The 19,112-nt window shown below is 38.8% G+C and overlaps 1 protein-coding gene across 2 annotated transcripts in view; it reads right to left on the bottom strand.

Annotated features, from left to right (window-relative positions):
• Positions 1-12,662, bottom strand: part of CYYR1 (cysteine and tyrosine rich 1) — a 129,735-nt gene extending 117,073 nt beyond the window's left edge. Inside the window, exons 1-2 of one of the 2 annotated variants that reach the window (XM_049858476.1) lie at positions 12,246-12,662; positions 6,299-6,401 (exon numbers count right to left, since the gene is read on the bottom strand). In XM_049858476.1, coding sequence (XP_049714433.1) covers positions 6,299-6,401; positions 12,246-12,318 — 176 coding nt within the window. In that variant the 5' untranslated portion in view covers positions 12,319-12,662. The remainder of the gene's footprint in view (positions 1-6,298; positions 6,402-12,245) is intronic. The other variant, XM_049858475.1, reaches the window with a different exon arrangement.
• Positions 12,663-19,112: the final 6,450 nt, after the last annotated feature.

The following is a 19,112-nucleotide window of genomic DNA, read 5'->3' as shown; positions in this document are numbered from 1 at the left end:
TAATAGAGTGTGCATTTGACTACCACACGTATATCCTTCCATAAATAATGGAATTATCGTATGTGTTTAACACAAATAGTATCGTGTCGGTCACATCCACCCTTCTTTAGTTTCCTTTTTTTCTCTCAACATTTTGAGATTTATATAATGATAGATTAATATGGACTGATTTATTTTAATTGCTGTAACCTATTCCATTACATGAATACATTTTAATCTATTTATCCATTCTTCTCTGATAGAAATTTAGGTTGCTTCAAAAGCTTTGCTATTTTAAACAATATGCCAAACAACATTATAAATGTTTCCTTATGCGCATTTTGGGCATTCTTTCCAGGGACTAGACCTAGAAAAGGTATTACTAGGTTCTAACATATGTCCCCACCGCTCATCTGTCATGTTGTTGTACTGTGGTGGCTTACATGTTGCTGTGATGTACATGAGGTCGCTATGGGTCGGATTAGAACCAACTCCATAGCACCTAACAACAACAATGTAAAATGCCCTCCTAACGTATGCCCATCTTCAGCTTTACTTAAAAAATAAATAAATAAATAACCTGTTGCCTTTGAGTTGATTCTGACTCATAGCAACCGTATAGGACAAAGTAGAACTGCCCCATAGAGTTTCCAAAGAGCGCCCGGTGGATTCGAACTGCCGGCCTTTTAGTTAGCAGCCTTAGCTCTTAACCATTACACCACCAGGGTTTTTCCAGGACCTATAGGGTTTTATAGGGTTGCTACAGGGTTGTTATGAGTCGGAATCAACTCGACGGCAGTGGGTTTGCTTTTTTTTGGTTTGTTTCTTCAAGTATTTGAATAGCTTCACATGTTTTACTCAAAACCCTCAGCTACTTAATGAGCATAGGACCTCAAATGCCATTTGAAAATATGAAATCTTTACCTTTTAACTCAGCTTTGCTTTCATGCATACCATGGCTCTAAAATCAGAGCTGTGATATTTATTAACTGTCTTTGCAAAACTGTGCATAATGCATCTTTCACGTTTCATTGAGAAGAAAAGAAACTTAATCCCACCAGGATCTCAGTTATTAGTTCTTCCTCTTGATTTTTCCCTGTGGGGATTTTATGTTGGCCAGATGGTCTTCTGAAGAATCCCCAGACATATCAGCATTTTACAAAGTCAAACCAGAAAAGCAAAAATCTATTTTTTGAGTTAGGGGATTAAATCCTGTAACTTGTTATCTGGCTCACTCCATCCAAACCAGTCAATACTTGGTCCATTTTCAATACTGCACAATTATTCTCCTTCTCACATAACAGAATACCTTCATTCTCAGAAAAGTTCTGTTTTTAATTTGTTCCATTAGATGCCAGTAATTAGCCACTCAATTACATCCTCTATGCCCTTGAATTCTGTCAATTCTGAAGCGTACTCTACAATCCACGTCTTTACCCTGAAGTTTCTTTCTAGTGAATGCCAATTACAGTTTATCAGCAGCAGAAATTGAAATATCCCTTTCTATATTCATCTAAGAATGTTTATTTTCCATGAAGAAGGATTGCTGAACGGAATGTTTGAGAATCAATCCAGTGGGAAACTGTTAAGTTCTCGAATTGGCCCCATCTTCATTTTTAAACATACTGACGCTTTGAATGTTCATCAGCTGCCCTCGTGGTCAAAAATCTCATAAATGGAAAAATGATTATAAGGTCATGTGTTCTGTCAGAAATAGCTCCAAAGAGCATAACATCTCAAACTGTTCATTCCAAATATTTCCTCTGTGGACTAAATAAATATAATTTCCATTTGGAACCTTCACACCTTTGCCCCTTGTCATGGTGGTGTCTAAGAATAAGTCCTTTCTACATAAAACCAGAGTCCCTGAGTGGTGCAAACAGTGACTTGCTCAGCTACTAACCTAAAAGTTGACAGTTTGAATCCACCCAGAGGCACCTTGAAAAAAGGGCCTGGCAATCTACTTCTGAGAGGTCGCAGCCAGAAAAACCCTATGGAGTATAGTTCTACTCTGCAACACCTGGGTTGCCATGAGTTAGAATCGACTTGACAACAACTGGTTGTATAAAGCCAGCCATCTTATTTCCAGAAAAATATCGAATTATTTTATGTTCAATACAACTATGTCCCAGTAAGGATCTCTCTTTTGTCTTCCCTACGTAACCCTATGTTATAGTCAAAGGTTAGCCTTTCCTCTCTAGCTAGACTGAAAAAAATGCATTTTTCCAAACTGATTATTTCCTTTCATATGCCTTTGCTTTGAACAAAGGAGTCTCTCTGTCTGGAAAGAATTTCCTTTCTTCTGTCCATTTATGTAACTATCCATCCTTCCTTAAAAATTCTTTTCAAATCCCATGTTTATGAGACCTTCCCCGAACATCTCCTTCTAAACACACACACACAGAGATTTTGTTGTTCTCCTTTTTCTTGGTCCTCCAAAACCACTTTGTACATTAGCTCACTGGATTGTAATTATTTGTCTACACCTTCTTCTCCCACTAGACTGAAAGGTCCTTGGTGTCAGAGTACACAGTTTGCTCATCTTTGGACCCCCAAGACAATCAATATGTATTTGTAAGTAATTAATATATTGAATAGTATACTCTGGTTACTGTAAAAACTTATTCTTAAATTCCAGAAGATCATGCTGTGATTCTTCTATATGGAAGTCAGTATCTGTGACCCTAATGATCGAAATAGGTATAAGTATATTTTTAAGTTTAATTTTTAAAGTTTTTCACGAGACAGAACTAAATTTTAAAGTTCCTACCAAGGGGGAGGGGTCTGAATTTATTACCAAAATTAACTCATGTTTAGAATAGAAAATATTTAAAAAGGAGGGACTTGAGTAAAATAAAACTTTTCAAATCAAAGATCTATTGAAAATTAGCTCCTGCGATCTCTTTAAAAACAAATGATTATAAATTGTTAATTGATGAAACAGCAGCTGAAGGAAACAGAATTAAGGGCTGGATGGTTATCTTTACTCCATTCTGATTATTTTAGTGGGTGACCAAGATAAGGATGCTGCTGAAAGGCTCAAGTTACCTTCCCTACTTACGGACAGTCTTGAAGGACCCAAATTATATTTTGTACGCTTTTTAGCTCATTTTAAATGGAGCCACGGCATTTTTTTATTTTGAACACAAACACAAATATAAACCGCATTTCAAAATTACTCGTTTATGCTAGATAACATTTCATCGTGCTGGATAACTTCTTCCTTATTATTTTTCTGATAACTACGAAGATCTAATTTTCTGTTAAGATGATTAAAATGATTTTTCTAAGAATGCACACGGATGCTTGAAAGAGAGGAAGCACAGTTTATGAATTCCAAAATAGCAGTACTTGAAAACATGTGCTCGAAAGAATCCTTGTAAGCATTCTTTGAATGATTTTTTTTCCTCCCTTGTCCCTCCAAGCCTCACACCCTTTAAAAAAAAAAAAAAAAAAAGGAAAAGAAAAAAAGAGCTTTGGGTGGAGTTAAGAACTCTTTTCAAATTTCAAACAATAACTGGAAATCCTGAAAAGGTACTCTCCTTTATCCAGTAAAGGAAAAGCACTTTAAAGCCTTTTTTTTTTTTTGGCCAAGAATTGTTTAGCAACAGGTTTAGTCAGTGGCTTCTATTTTGGACAGAAAGTTCAGTTACAACAACCTGAAAATATAATGCCATCTGTGTTTATTTTTCCCTCCAAAAACACAATTCTTTTTTTTTTCTTACATAACAGTACATGACCTTAATAACCCAGATAAATGTATCAACTAATTCTTTACTTGTACCAAATGGTGCAGTTAGCTAAAGATCTAAAATATCTACCATAATATATTTATTATAATAATATATACCTGTATATATATTCTGCAAATATGAAATATATAAAGAATGTTTGAGAATTTAAATTTTTTTAAATATTCTGACTAATAATTTTGTCTTCTGTTTATATTTCCCCGGGTGGAGGTAATGTGAGGTGAGAAACAGGGGCACATCACATAACCACGATATGGTTGGTGGTCAGAGAAACGGGCCAGAAACAGAGGACCACAGAGCCACAGAATCACTCACCCCAGGTTGCTGCAAATCTCTACCACCTGCCAAGCCCACTCACACATCTTCTCAGAACAGCAGTGTCTGATGTGTAGAGACCACTCAAAAATAAAATCTGAATTTTGTAATAATATTTTAGCAGCCCCGGTGGCGCAGTGGTTAAGAGCTACAACTACTAACCAAAAAGCTGGCAGTTCGAATCTACCAGCAGCTTCTTGGAAACCCTATGAGGGCAGTTCCACTCTGTCCTTTTGGATTGCTGAGTCAGAACTGACTCGACGACAACAGGTTTGGTTTGTTGGAAACCCTGATGTTGTAGTGGTTAAAAGCTACGACTGCTAACCAAAAGGTTGGAAGTTCAAATCTACCAGGTGCTCCTTGGAAACCCTATGTGTGGCAGTTCTACTCTGTCCTACAGGGTCACTAGGAGTCAGAATTAACTTGACGGCAATGGATTTTAATTATATCTTAAATTACTTTAAATGCTATGAAGTGATAAGAAATGTGAATCATATATACATATACATATCCAAAAAAACCCAAACCCACTGCAGTCGATTCCAACTGTTAGCAACCCTATAGGGTGGACAGCAATGGTATATATACATATACATACAGATACACACACACACACACACACACACACACACACACACACACACACCCCACCAGTGGCCACAGACTCAATTCCAACTCATGGAGCCCCCATATAGGTCAGACTAGAACAGCGCTCCTCAAGTTTTTCAATGGCTGATTTTTGGGAATTAGATTGCCAGGATTTTCTTCTGAAGTTCCTTTGTATGAACTTGACCATCCAACCTTTGAGTTAGCAGCCAAGCATGGAAACTGTCTGCACCACCTGGGGACTCCACATATATAATATATATACCATCTGTGTGTGTGTGTGTGTGTGTGTGTGTGTACGGTATTCTGAGCTAAGAAATTGCTATTAAAAACCATTCTGACTTCTCTAAGAAGGGAAAGAAAGCTTCTTCTCTTTTCCACTATGTGTCCCCTAAGGAGAAATCCAAACTAATTATTTTGCATTTATTTGCATTTCAAAGAATGCTTAAATTCCATTCACCAGCTGGCACTATAACTTGGCATTTCTTGTATAGCTCTGGTAGTCTTCAAGCATATCCTGAAACAGGAATCTTTCGGCCTTATTCAGAGACATAATCTCTAACACCAGCTCCAACTTTGATTCTAGAAATTGTATGCGGTGCCAAGTTTTCAATTCTCCGGAAACGGAGGGTGAGCTTTAAGCCTTCTCAACGGACACATCCCTAAAATAGCCAGGCACATACCACTGAGTGTCTAATCTTTGCTGCTTCCACTTGAGCCTTCACAGGGCATGGTAAACCCGGACAGAATAGCTCCCAAACCGTCCTGATGTTCACTCGAAAAATAAAAATAGAAGAGGACTGAGGCTAGACTCCTGCCACTATCTGAAAGTCAGGGGTGATTTTGATTCAGGAAATTCTTATGTTCCTAATTTTCTAGTTCTCAACCTCAATGTGTGTGTACAGCAACTGAGGGTTATCCTCCTCCAGACGTACAGCCCTGGAAGCGAGTATTGCTTCCCCATTTCCCTTTGCCCAGAAGCAGCTCTAAAATAAATTCTTAATTTTTGCGCAGAAATGTTGAACACATCCGAGCATATATGTCACTGTTTTTTGTTGTTGCTTATTTATCACTTTACATTGTTCATGCCTGCTGTTTCTTGGGCTCTGGACTTGCTTCCTGAAGAACAGAGGAATTAATTGCTTTATCTGCGTTATGTAGAGAACTAACATTTCATATCTCATCTTTTTTATTCATCATCTCTTTTCCCTGACAGGTACTAGATGCATGAGGCAAATTAACATACGGATGGCAAAATAAACTGACCACAATTCAATAATAAATTTTAACTTACAAATCCTTCAACAAGAGAGACAAAAATGTAGGAATTGCAAACATATGAAAAAAAAGATCAATAATATGAATATGGTCTACTTAAAACACTGTTATAATACATAAAATTAAGCAATAAAAAATACTTCTTTTAGAACTTGTTAGAATTTCTTTTGCATGTTACTTTGTATAGCTTGTCAAATAATGTAACACACTAAATACAGATGATTGTTTAATACCTCTAGTAAAGATTCTATGTCAATAACCAATCTTAAAATCTCTATTGCCCCATACCTATAACTTAGTAGCTTTTTTGGAAACAAAACCAGGCTAGGGAAAGACCATCAATATTGCCAAATTCCACCAATACTCACGAAAGGATGTTTCCAATGTAGGCGTAGTAAGGGCAACAGTAGGGCGCGGTCCCGTGACAGCAGTAAGCTGTGCAGTCCTTGCCACACTGAGCAAGGCAGCCATCTACAAAGCAAAAACCCCATGTGTGCAGTTACAGTTCTGAAATCGAAATCACAGCTTCAGGAAAAAGTCTTCTAGTTCATATCTCAATGGGCCGCCAACCGACATGGAGTGTGTTTAGATTTTCATCTGACATATTCATGTAAATGTATACACTAGTCTGTCTTTCCCATTAGACTCTAAGCTCCTAAAGGCACAGAAAGGCCTTTCGTTCTCTAATTTATACCTTAAAAAAAAAAAAAATCCAAAGCAAACACGTTGCCATCGAGTCAATTCCGACTCATAATAACTCTACAGGACAGAGTAGAACTGCCCCATAGGGTTTCCAAGGAGCAGCTGGTATATTCTAACTGCTGCCTTGTTGTGGTAAGCAGCCATAGCTCTTAACCACTGTGCCACCAGGGCTCCAATTTATATGTTCAACAGTCCCAGAATAAATAATTTCCAACTTAATACCTGATGGCAGTATCACCTACTGTATAAATTATATAATACTTTAGCTTTCCCTTCAAAGTCAAAATAGAAAAGTGAAAAATGTTATATGTATGTCTACATGTCCATATAATTGTGGAGCGCTGGTGGCATAGCGGTTAAGAGCTCAGCTGTCAACCAAAGGTCGGCAGTTCACGTGCACCAGCTGCTCCTTGGAAACCCTCTAAGCAGTTCTACTCTGTCCTCTAGGGTCTCTATGATTTGGAATTAACTCGAGGGCAACGGGTTTGGTTTGGTTTGATTTCAGTCCATGTAACTGGCTTATTGAGAAAGGGAAATTTAGATTTTGCTTTTAAATCACCTCTCTCTGCAACGATGATCCTTTAGCAAGGAACGTGATCAAAGCTGGCAAGGTTCATTTTCCTTTATCAATAATACATGGCTTGTGTGGAACAAGGGGGAACGTTCACATTTTCTTACTCTCAATTTGATTTCTACCTCATATATTAGCAAACCAGAACTTTTTGCAGAGATTTTTCCTCTGCATTGTGGTGAAAAAAAAATGAGAGAGAAAAATAATTACCTTCATAAGATTCAGTAACTATATTTAAAATTCACTTTGAAAATATGAAGACAGAAGCACAATCTAATTATCCAGAACCAGGGGAGAAGCTAATATATTTTTACCTTGGCCCTGAATGCTTTCTGCAAAGTTTTTTCAGCTATTTCTTTTATAGTTTTCCCAGTGATTTTCAATAGCTCTGTATGTATATTTGTGTGTGTATATATATGTATGCATATATATACACATATGCATATTTATGTACACAGACATTCTGTAAATTAGACATTGCTATTGTTAGCTACCATTGAACTGGCCTCCAACTCATGGCAAGCCCATGTACAAGTGAATGAATCGGCTGCCCAGTCCTGCACTATCCCTGTGATTGGATGAACATTCTATTATTGTGACCCATAGAGTTTTTATTGGCTGATTTTCAGAAGTAGAGCACCAGGTCTTTCTTCCTGGTGCTCTTAGTCTTAGCTGGAAGCTCCTCTGAAACTTGCTCAGCATCACAGCAACGTGTGAGCCTCCACTGACAGATGGCTGGTGGCTGCGCATGAAGTACATTGGCCGGAAATCAAATCCTGGTTGCCTGCATGGAAGTGGAGAATCCTGCCACTGAGCTGCCACTGCCCCCTAGACACTGGTGGTGTTAGTTGTTAGTTGCTGTCTAGTCAATTCTGACTCATGATGGCCCCGTGTGTGCAGAACAGAACTGCTCCATAGAGTTTTCAAGGCTGGGACCTTGAGGTCAGCTGACCTTTGGGAAGCAGATCTCCAAGCCTGTCTTATGAGGCTTCAAACCTTCAACCTTTCGGTCAGTAGACTAGTGCTTAGCTGTATGTACCACCCAGGGATCCCAGACATTGTTAAGGCTACTTAATATATTCAAATACTTAAACTGGTTGGTTTTTAAGGGCTTAGCAGAGACTTTCCTTTCATCGTGAGATAGTTGATATTCCCACTTGCTCTGTCACAGCAGGACAACCAGAGTATACATAGCTTTAAAGGTGCCATCTGAATGATGCCCAGAACAGTGAGGTCTTTTTAAACACTCCATGGATATCCAAGATTCAGCTATTACTATTGTACTCGAGTTACTGTTATGATAAGCACATGGTGTTTTCAAACTATTTGTGAGTCAAAGGTACAGGAAACCAAGCCCAAAATCTTGTAGCCAAGCAGCTAGATCATACCTGAAGCAAACATCTTGATCATGTCACAACCTGTTCATTACTTTTATGATATTTTCCTGTGTTCGTGTCTACTTCCCGGAATTAGGATACTGAAAGGGCAGATTTCATAGTACGGTGAATATATTCACAAGCACGACATTTCCAAACTCAGGTTTCTACCACACTTCAAACCTTATTTTGACACACAAGTGGTTTTCTCTAGAGCACTTGAGACGAACTCGGTGAACGTTAGAGTTTGGACTTTTTAAGGCCATTTTCTCACTGTTGAAGGGATGACACACTTCAGTGGTCCCAGAAGATACATAATATTACCTCTAATCTCTATATTCATATCCCTGAAAAGCAGCCAGGTCTAACTTTCTTCAATGACTTAAGGGCACGAGCTAGAAGCCGGTTCCCCAGCCCACCTCCCTTTTGAGAAAAGTGTAGGCCAGGAAAAGCAGCAGCTGCTTCTAAGCACTTTTTCTCCCCTCAGAAACGGCTCTTGTAAGCTACAGCTAAGGACACCAGAGGAAGGAAAAGGAGGGGACAGACTCACTGGCTGAAGCCGGAAGGTAAAAACCTTGACCAAATCCTGTCTTTGTGCAGTAGCAGTTGGACAATAATATAAACATTTCATTGGGTCTCTTTCCAAAAGTGCTTCCACAGTAAAACATGATGCTTCTGGTGGAGAAACCTCACTCTTTTTTGCTTAACCTGGATTGAATGCTTTTGCCTGGGGGAAATAAGGCAGATTACAGACAGTGCATCTGCTTACTTTCCTGTCCCATTAAAGTCAGCAACGCATTTAACAGGGCATCTGGGCTATTTTTATTTTTGCTGGGTTCCCACATCTAGCCCCCAACCCCCTGCTTCCAGCTGCATCATTTAGTCCCAGCCAAATGGAATTATTTACAGTTATAGATAAACCAAGCCAAACCCACTGCCATCCAGTCGATTCTGACTCACCACACGATTTTTGCCTTTGCTCCCTCTATATCCTAGTCCATCTCCCTATGTCCAAGGCTTTCCAGTCCTTCAAATGTCTAGTGCCTTAAATCCTCTTCAATTCAATTCCACTGAACAAATGTTTACTGAGGCCCTATGTGCCAGGTGGAGCCCTGGTGGCACAGTGGTTAAATATTTGGCTGCTAACCAAAAGGTCGGCAGTTCAAATCTACCAGCTACTTCTTGCAAACCCTCTGGGGCAGTTCTACCCTGTCCTATAGGGTCACTATGAGTCAGAATCAACTTGACAGCACCTGGCTTTTTTTTTTTTTTTTTTTAATGTGCCAGGCATTTTGCTAGTTTCTGAGAGTATTATACTGAGCAAAACAGACTCCATTCTCATAGAGCATCCTTTGAACACCTATGGGACGTGACCGTACCTCTTCTATGACATAACCCTTCATACATTAGAGTAATTTACAGGCACCCGTATCTCCCCACAAAACTCAGAGCATGGCTTCTGTTTTATTTATCACTCAACATGAAGCATTCAATAAATATTAGTTAAATGAATACGGCAAGCATAAAAATGCCTCTGGCATAAAAAGTTCAGGAATTAACCCCAAAACACTTATTGGTTAAGCATTTCTTGTCAAAGACAATAAATTAATCTAGTATTGGCTTGTAATTACTTTGTAGCTTACTAGGGAGGGACGGGAGTCCCTGAGTGGCATGAACGTTAAGCATTGGGTTGTTAACCAAGGTGACTGGTTTGAATCCACCCAGGAGGGGCTCAGGAGAAAGGCTTGGCAATCTACTTCTGAAAGGTCACAGCCATTGAAAACCCTGTGGAGCACTACTATGAAATACATGGGGTCACCATGAGTTGGAATCAACTCAACAGCAACTGTCCTTTGTTTTATTTTGTTTTAGGAAGAGATGCAGATAGAATGAAGAAATGGAGTGAAAACTTTCTAAATGCCTACATTGCTGCTGTCCAACTTTGCTGGTTTCCTAAGTCCTAGGGGGTTGCGGACGGCAGTGGGTTTGGTTTGGTTTTTGGTTAGGGGGTTGAGTACCTCGCTTCGGAGGAGCAGGGATAAGGGAAGGAAAGGAGTGCAAATGAGGAGCTTTCAGTTCATTGCTGGGAATAAAACCGTAGACAAAAAGAACAAGAAATAATTGTGGTTCAACGGAGTGCTTGCGTGAGAGACAGTGAAGGTATTAAAGAAAGCTTTATTTACTGCGTACGACTGTCTTATTTTCTGTTTCCTTTTGAGAAGCAGAGGGGGTAGAAAGAATTATCAATGAACTAATAAAGAGATTTTTCTATAAAGCTAATACTAATGTGACTGATTCTGTTAGCCCTCCAAATTCTGTAAACCTTATACAATTGAAGTGAAAGAAATAAGCATTGTTAAGTAGGGATTAGAATGTGGATTCTTCCCATCAAATAGTTGGAATTTCTCTTATATGCATTTCTGTATTAGGAAGTCAACGTTTTCCTTACAAGAAAAAATCTTTAAAATGACAGCTTAGAGACAGTCGTAAGTTTACATTTTAATAAACATATTGAAAACTTCTAGAGAAGTTATTGTGATGCATTTCTGGCAAGGTTGAATGAAAAATTCAATTATTTTTAATGCTCAGATAACAATGTTGAAGGATGTCTTCATTTCCATCACAGTATCTTTGCGAGTATCAAAAAGTAAGTCAAAGTACTCTGAATAAATTTAGTATTGCAAGGTCATGGGTAAGCCTGTGGTTTTTGTCATGTCTCACAGTTAGACACAAAAATGTTTTACACAGAACTTAGCTCTTAGCTTGCACTGTTTTTTGACTATAAATAGATGCAAAAACACATATGTAATTAACTTGATGCATGAATAACCAATGAGAGGCCATTGGGGGCTCTGCATCAATCACAAAACAAGAAAACCCCTTTGCTTCAAGAATTATTAGCAATTCTCACCGAGAACAATTTGAAGGAAGGAAAATGAGATGCTCTCCACCTACAAACAAGTGCTTAACCAAATCAGTGAACACAGGTTAGACTCTGGGTGAATTCATGTCTCTCAAAAACCTTATATTTAAACTAGAGACGTCCTATTGTCCAGAGCTGCACACTTGTGAATCATCTTCTAAAGAATACAAACGAAGGGCTAAGGCTGTTTATTTCTAAAAGGGAAAAATCACTATGTTTAGAAAGTGCAGGGTGAGTCAAATGGTGGGTCGCCTCTACTGAAATGGGAAAGTCACCAAATTAGTTGATTTTAGGACTTCAGCAATATCTCTGAACTTCAGGTGCCTATTTAAAGTAGCTTTCCTCCCAACCCTCCCCCCTCGTCCTCACCCTCAAGGTTCTCTTTGGGTAGCGAGAGACAATTAGATAAATTGTACTCTATCCAGAAAGTAGAATCCTCCCAACGTGGGAATGGAGTTTCCAAGTTGCTTTGCCAAGAGAGAAAGGAAAAGAAAAGCAAAAAAGGCCAAGATAAAAGAAATACATGGAGAGGCGAGAAGAGGAGATGAAAGAAAGGAAACAAAATACAAGCGCGTGGAGGTCTGGACCAGTTAAGCGCTCTCGCGTCTGGTCTGCAGGGAGAGCGCGATCCTCGGCCTCCCCGACGGCCCCGTGCGTCTCGCCCTCACCGCGTTATAAAGCCGGGGAACCCCCGCGGCAGCCCGCAGCCCACTTTCTTTTTCTCACCGTCCTATTTCACCGACCTGCGTAGACAAAGAGCAGGATCAACTTCGAAAGCAAGATGCCTGAACGCCCGGGCAGCCTCGGTGCGTCCATCCAAGCCGGTGGCCGGAGTTGCGAGCACGGACTGACGGACAGATGGACGCACTGGAGAGAGGACAGGGGGCAGAGAGAGAGCCCGGAACGGGGCGGGGGTGGAGGGGGTAAAGGGCGGTCAGGTGGAGAGAGCCGCGCTCCTGAGAGGGGCGTAAAGCGGAGACAGGGCCATTGCCCAGGGCGCCTTCGGAGGGACCCCGGGCCGGCCGTAGGGGCTTCGCGGAGCCGGGGAACTCGCTGGCCCCGGCTGGGCTGCGCTGGGGGCTGAGGTCTCTTTGTCTCTCCCCACCGCGCTCTGGCATCCTTGGCCACTCGGCTCACATTTCATCTCTTCGGGTGGCACCGACCCCGGGCTTGGGGGCGGGGGTGGCCCTGACTCCTCCCTGCTTCTTCTTCCCTTCTAAAGAGTGATTTTCTGGGAGGAACTTTTTCTAACCCTCTGCTTTGGCGTTTGCTGTGGGGTTAGCCAGCTCCTTCTTTGCTCTGCACTCCACTCCACTCCCGTTTTCCTTTTTAAGCACTAATGGTTGAAGAGCTTTGCTTATCATCTTCAAATAAGTGGAAGGAATTCTCAGGGCTAAAGTGAAGAAAAAGGAGCTTCAGGTAGTACAGAACGTGTTTTTAGCATCTTTATGGAAAGCTAATAAAATGTTTGTTATTTGTGAAACACCTGAAACATTCCCTGTAAAGTCAGGAAAAAGAGAATGAGTACTGTCATCACTTTAGTTAGGAATATTTTGGAATTACTGGCCAATGCAATCAGATAAGAGAACGAAATAGAATTATAAAAATTGGAACAAAATTATCACTTGCCAATAATATTCTTGCATAGCTAGAAAACCAAAGAGAATCAGCTATAAAGCTGTTAGTGTTAAGTGACATATTTAGAAAAAATCAATATTTCTTTTACACAGAAGATGTTAATTTTAATGAAATCCAGCTTATCAATTTTTTTTTTCCTTTTATGGGTCATACTTTTTGGTATTATATCTAAAAACTCATTATCAAACCCAAGATCACCTAGATATTCTCCTATGATATCTTCTAGAAGTTGTATAGTTTTGAAGTTAACATTTAGGTCTGTAATCTCTTTTGCATTAATTTTTGTGAAAGATGTTAAAACTGTCTAGATTCATTTTTGGCTTTTGTTTGTTTGTTTGTTTTTGCATGTGGGTGTCCAGTTGCCCCAGCACTATTTGTTGAATTGCCTTTGCTTCTTTGTCAAAGTTCGGTTGACTTTATTGGTGTTACCTATTTTCCACCTGAATTTGGATAGAATCTCAAGAATAGATTTGTTGCACTGAACTCCAATGACCAAAGACCAGACAAGTTGTGGAATGACATCAAGGACATGATACATGAAGAAAGCAAAAGGTCATTAAAAAGACAGGAAAGAAAGAAAAGACTAAAATGGATGTCAGAAGAGACTCTGAAATTTGCTCTTGAATGCTAAGTAGCTAAAACAAAAGGAAGAAATGATGAAGTAAAAGAGCTGAAAAGAAGATTTCAAAGGGTGGCTCGAGAAGACAAAGTAAAGTATTATAATGACATGTGCAAAGACCTGGAGCTAGAAAACCAAAAGGGAAGAGAATGTTTGGCATTTTCCAAGCTGAAAGAACTGAAACAAAAAAACCACGCCTCGAGTTGCAGTGTTGAAGGATTCTACAGGGGAAATATTAAACAATGCAGGAAGCATCAAAAGAAGATGGAAGGAATATACAGAGTCACCGTGCCAAAAAGAATTGGTCAACGTTCAGCCATTTCAGGAGGTAGCATATGATCAAGAGCCAGTGGTACTGAAGCAAGAAGTCCAAGCTGCACTGAAGGCATTGGTGAAAAACAAAGCTTCAGGAACTCACGGAATATCACTTGAGATGTTTCAACAAACAGTTGCAGTGCTGAAAGTGCTCACTTGTGTATGCCAGTAAATTTGGAAGACAGCTACCTGGTCAACCAGTTGGAAGAGATCCACATTTTTACCCATTCCCAAGAAAGGTGATTCAACAACATGTGGAAATTATCAAACAATATCATTAATATCATAAAAACAAAAAACATACACAAGTAAAATTTTGCTGAAGATCATTCATTCAAAAGAGGTTGCAGCAATACATCTATCTACAAAGAACTGCCAGAAATTTAAGCCAGATTCAGAAGAGGATGTGGAACAAGGGATCTCATTGCTGATGTCAGGTAGATCACAGCTGAAAGCAGAAAATTCCAGAAAGATGTTTACCTATGTTTTATTGACATGCAAAGGCATTCGACTGCGTGGATCATAACATTATGGGAAACATTGCAAAGAATGGGAATTCCAGAACACTTATCTGTGCTCGTGAGGAACCTAAACTTAGTCCAAGAGATGGTCCTTCGAATAGAACAAGGGGATAGTGCATAGTTTAAAGTCAAGAAAAGTGTGTGTCAGGATTGTATCCTTTCACCATACTTATCATTCTGTATGCTGAACAAATAATTCAAGAAACTGGACTATATGAAGAAGAATTTGACATCAGTATTGGAGAAAGACTCATTAACAACCTGCAATATGCAGATGATACAACCTTGCTTGCTGAAAGTGAAGAGGACTTGAAGCACTTACTGATGAAGGTCAAAGATTACAGCCTTCAGTGTGGATTGCACCTCAACATAAAGAAAATAAAAATCCTCACAACTGGACCAATAAGTGACATCATGATAAATGGAGAAGAAATTGAAGTTGCCAAACATTTCATTTTACTTGGATCCATAATCAGTGCCCGTGGAAGCAGCAGTCAGGAAATTGAATGATACTTTGCATTGGGCAAATCTGCAGCAAAAGATCTCTTTAAAGTGTTAAAAAACAAAGATGTCACTTTAACTACCAGTGAGCGCCTGACCTAAGCCATGGTGTTTTCAGTGATCTCATATGCATGTAAGAGCCAGACAATGAATAAAGAAGACTGAAGAAGAATTCATGCCTTTGAATGATGGTGTTGTTGAAGAATATTGAATATACCTGGACTGCCAGAAGAAGGAACAAATCTGTCTTGGAAGAAGTACAGCCAAAATGCTCCTTAGAAGCAAGGATGGTGAGAGTTATCAGGAGCGACCAGTTCCTGGAGGAGGACATCATGCTTAGTAGAGTGTCAGCAAAAAAGAGAAATACCCTTGATGAGATGGATTGACGCAGTGGCTATAACAATGGGCTCAAGCATAACAAGGACTCTGAGGATGATGCAGGACCAGGCAGTGTTTCATTCTGTTGTACATAGGGTCACTATGAGTTGGAAGTGACTCAATGGCACCTAACAATGGCTACAATTTTATTTGTGAGCTCTTTATGCTGCTCCATTTATCTATTTGTCTTTTCTTTCACTGATACCACACTGTCTTCATCACTGTAGCCTTATGGTAAATTTTAAAGTTGGGTAATGTCAGTTCTCTGACTTTGTTCTCTTTCAGTATTGTGTTGGCTATTCTGGTGAAGGAATCATGAAAGGCACTGTTAAGAGCGTGAAAGACAAGTCACGGACTGGGAGAAAATATTTGTATATCTTAAAACTTAACAATAAGAAAACAACCCAATTAAAAATGGGCAAAAGAAACCTCACCAAAGAAGATATATGGATGGTAAATAAGTATATGAAAAGATGCTCAACATCATAAGTCATTAAAAAAAAAAAAAAACCAAACCTGTTGCCGTTAAGTCAATTCCAACTCATACCAACCCTATAGGACAGAGTAGAACTGCCCCATAGGGTTTCCAAGGAGCGACTGGTGGATTCGAACTGCTGACCTTTTGATTAGCAGCTGTAACTGTTAACCACCGTGCCACCAGGGCTCCAGTTATAGGTCATCAGTTAATTGCAAATTAAAACAACAATGAGATACAATTACACACCTATTAGAATGGCTATAATATGAAACACGGACAACATCAAATGCTAGTGAGGATATGGAGCAACAGGAACTCTGATTCATTGCTGGTGGGAATGAAAAATGGTATAGCCACTTTGGAAGACAGTCTGGCAGTTTCTTACAAAGCTAAACATGGTCGTACCATACAATCTAGCAATCATCCCCCTACGTATTTACCAAAATGAATTGAAAATTTGTGACCACACAAAAATCTGCACATGAGTGTTTATAGAAACTTGTCCAAAATTGGAAGCAACCGAGATGTCCATTCATACAATGGGTTATTACTGAACTATAGAAGTATACATAGAACTATAGAAAGAAATGAGTTATTAAGTTATAAAAAAGACATTGAAGAACCTTAAAAAAGAATTGCTAATGAAAGAAGCCAGTCTGAAAAAAACTACATATTGTATAAGCCTAACTATATGATATTCTGGAAAAGGCAAAGCTATAAAAAAAATAGAGATAGTAAAAAGATTAGTGGTTGTCAGAGGTTCAGGGGGAGTGTGGAGGGATGGCTAGGTGAAGCACAGGATATTTTAATAGGGCAGCTACTCTGCATGATGCTATAAGGATGCATACCAATGGTGGACAAATGACAAAATGCAAAACCCAGAGAACTATACAACACAAAGAGTGAACCCTAATGTAAACTACGGGCTTTAGTTATTAATAATATATCAATGTTGGTTCATCAATTATAATACATGTACTACATCATGTAAGATGTTAATAACAGGAAAAACTGTGGGTGGGGAGGAGAGAGGGCATATGGCAATGCTGTACTTTCTGTGCACTTTTCCTGTAGACATAAAACTGCTCTAGAACATAAAATTTATTTTTGAAAAATGAGTAGTTTACTTTGTGCAAATAAAAGTAAGTTAGAAAGTCCTAGTACTCAATTTTATGTATAAAAAAGACATGAATAAGTGAATAGAAGTATTTCTCCTTGACTTAGAAAATTCAACATCGTAAAGACAACAAGCTTTCCTAAATTAATCCATAAATCTGCAAATGAAACCAATTTCAATAGTAACACTGACAAATTTTTTCAAACCACTTTGCTACTAAAGTTTATGTAGAAAATAAACTTGTAAGCATTTCTGTTGAAAAATCAGAGTAGTGAGTGGGATTAGCCTCAACAGATATTAAAATATATTACAACATCTCAATAATTAAACCCTTTTGATTAACACTAGAATAGATAGGCTTAATGGAACAGAATAGAAAACCCAAGAAGTAGACCAAAATATCTCCAGTAATTTAATTTATGTTAAAACAGTGGAGGAAATGATGGGTAACCTAGTAAATTGTGTTGGGACTATTAGTAGACATCTGTGTAGTCTTATCTCCTTTCAATGAAATCTATTCCATGTCAATTCAATATTTAAGCTTAAAGATGAAATTATAAAAATATTAGATAAAAGAATCAGAGGATGACATTTAAATAATCATGGAATGGGGGGAGTTTTCTAAGCATTACAAAAACTCAGAAACCATTAAAAGATTGATTTGACTACATAAGAATTATAACTTTCTTTTTTTATTATACATAACAAGTCATGTATTCAACTGGGAAAAATAGTTACAATGCATAGGCTAGACAAAAGCCTAATCTCTTAATATATAAAGAGCTTTAAAAATTCAATAAGAAAAACAACCAATAGGAAATTAGCATATATATATATACACACACACACATACATATACATAAACCCTAGTGGCATAGTGATTAAGAACTACGGCTGCTAACCAAAAGGTCGGCAGTTCAAATCCATCCAGTGCTCTAGTCTGTCCTATAGGATCACTATGAGTCAGAATCAACTCAATGGCAATGGCTTTCGTTTTGTTTATATATATATATATCTTTTAAACCTTTAGAATATGCTCATTCTTACTGCCAAGAAAAGAAAATCAAATTGACCATGAGACATCACTTTTCATGTACTACAGTGACCAAAAAATGAACTATATCTTTTAAGGAGAGCAATGTGGGAATACGTATCAAAATTCAGATACACACACACTTTATTCAGCCCTCCTCTAGGAATGCGTTTTGCTATACATATACTACTCTACTGGTATAAGAGGAGAGAAGGATGTATCACCTCCGAAAATAAACATAATCCGAGCTTCTTACTGTATTCTATGACTCAGTAAATGGCAGAATCACCCATTTTCAAACTAATCTATCACTAAACAAAAAAAAAAATTTTTTTTTTTTTTTAGCACCACTAATTGTACACCTAAACATCACTCCAATCTTCCACATTTTATCTTCTCCCTCTGCTCTAATCTAGGCTCATAGCTTCCATTATAACCATTTTCTCTCCCTCTAGCAATCCATTTGCTATGCTGAAGCTGCGATATTTCTTCTTAAACTACAGATTTAATTACCTCACTCACCTATTTAAAACTCTTCAGTGGCTTTTTGTTGCCCTTAGGTTAACATCCCAACATTTAATCCATGGCTTTCAAAAACCTTCATCACTAGATTGTGTAATAGATTCACAAGATAGTGAATCAGGTGCGATGTGGCAAAGAGGAGTCAGGGAAGCCATGGAAGGTAACTAGGTTTATTATATTCACAATTCCCAGAGATAGGGAGGCACAGCTCACCATGATGCAGGGCCAAAAAAAGGGGGTTGCATCTCGGGACAAGGTGAGAACAAGCTAGAATTGTAAGAGAGGGGCTTAAGTACGGCAAGTAGAGTGGGGTGGGCTCAGTTTCTCGTATTTCCTTGGGATTGAGCACGTTTAGTAATCCTGCATGCTTAGGGGCGATCAGGCTGTCTGGGCTATCAGGATAGGTGCATAGGAGCCCAAACTTATGAGAACCTGATAAGGTGAGTAGCTGGAGAATGGGCTTAATCAGCAGCTCAAGGAGGGGAATG

Source organism: Elephas maximus, chromosome 18 (assembly GCF_024166365.1).
Source record: "Elephas maximus indicus isolate mEleMax1 chromosome 18, mEleMax1 primary haplotype, whole genome shotgun sequence".
Taxonomy (NCBI): Eukaryota; Metazoa; Chordata; class Mammalia; order Proboscidea; family Elephantidae; genus Elephas; species Elephas maximus.
Note: the sequence above shows the minus strand (reverse complement) of the source record. Positions and strands in the feature narration are given on the sequence as shown.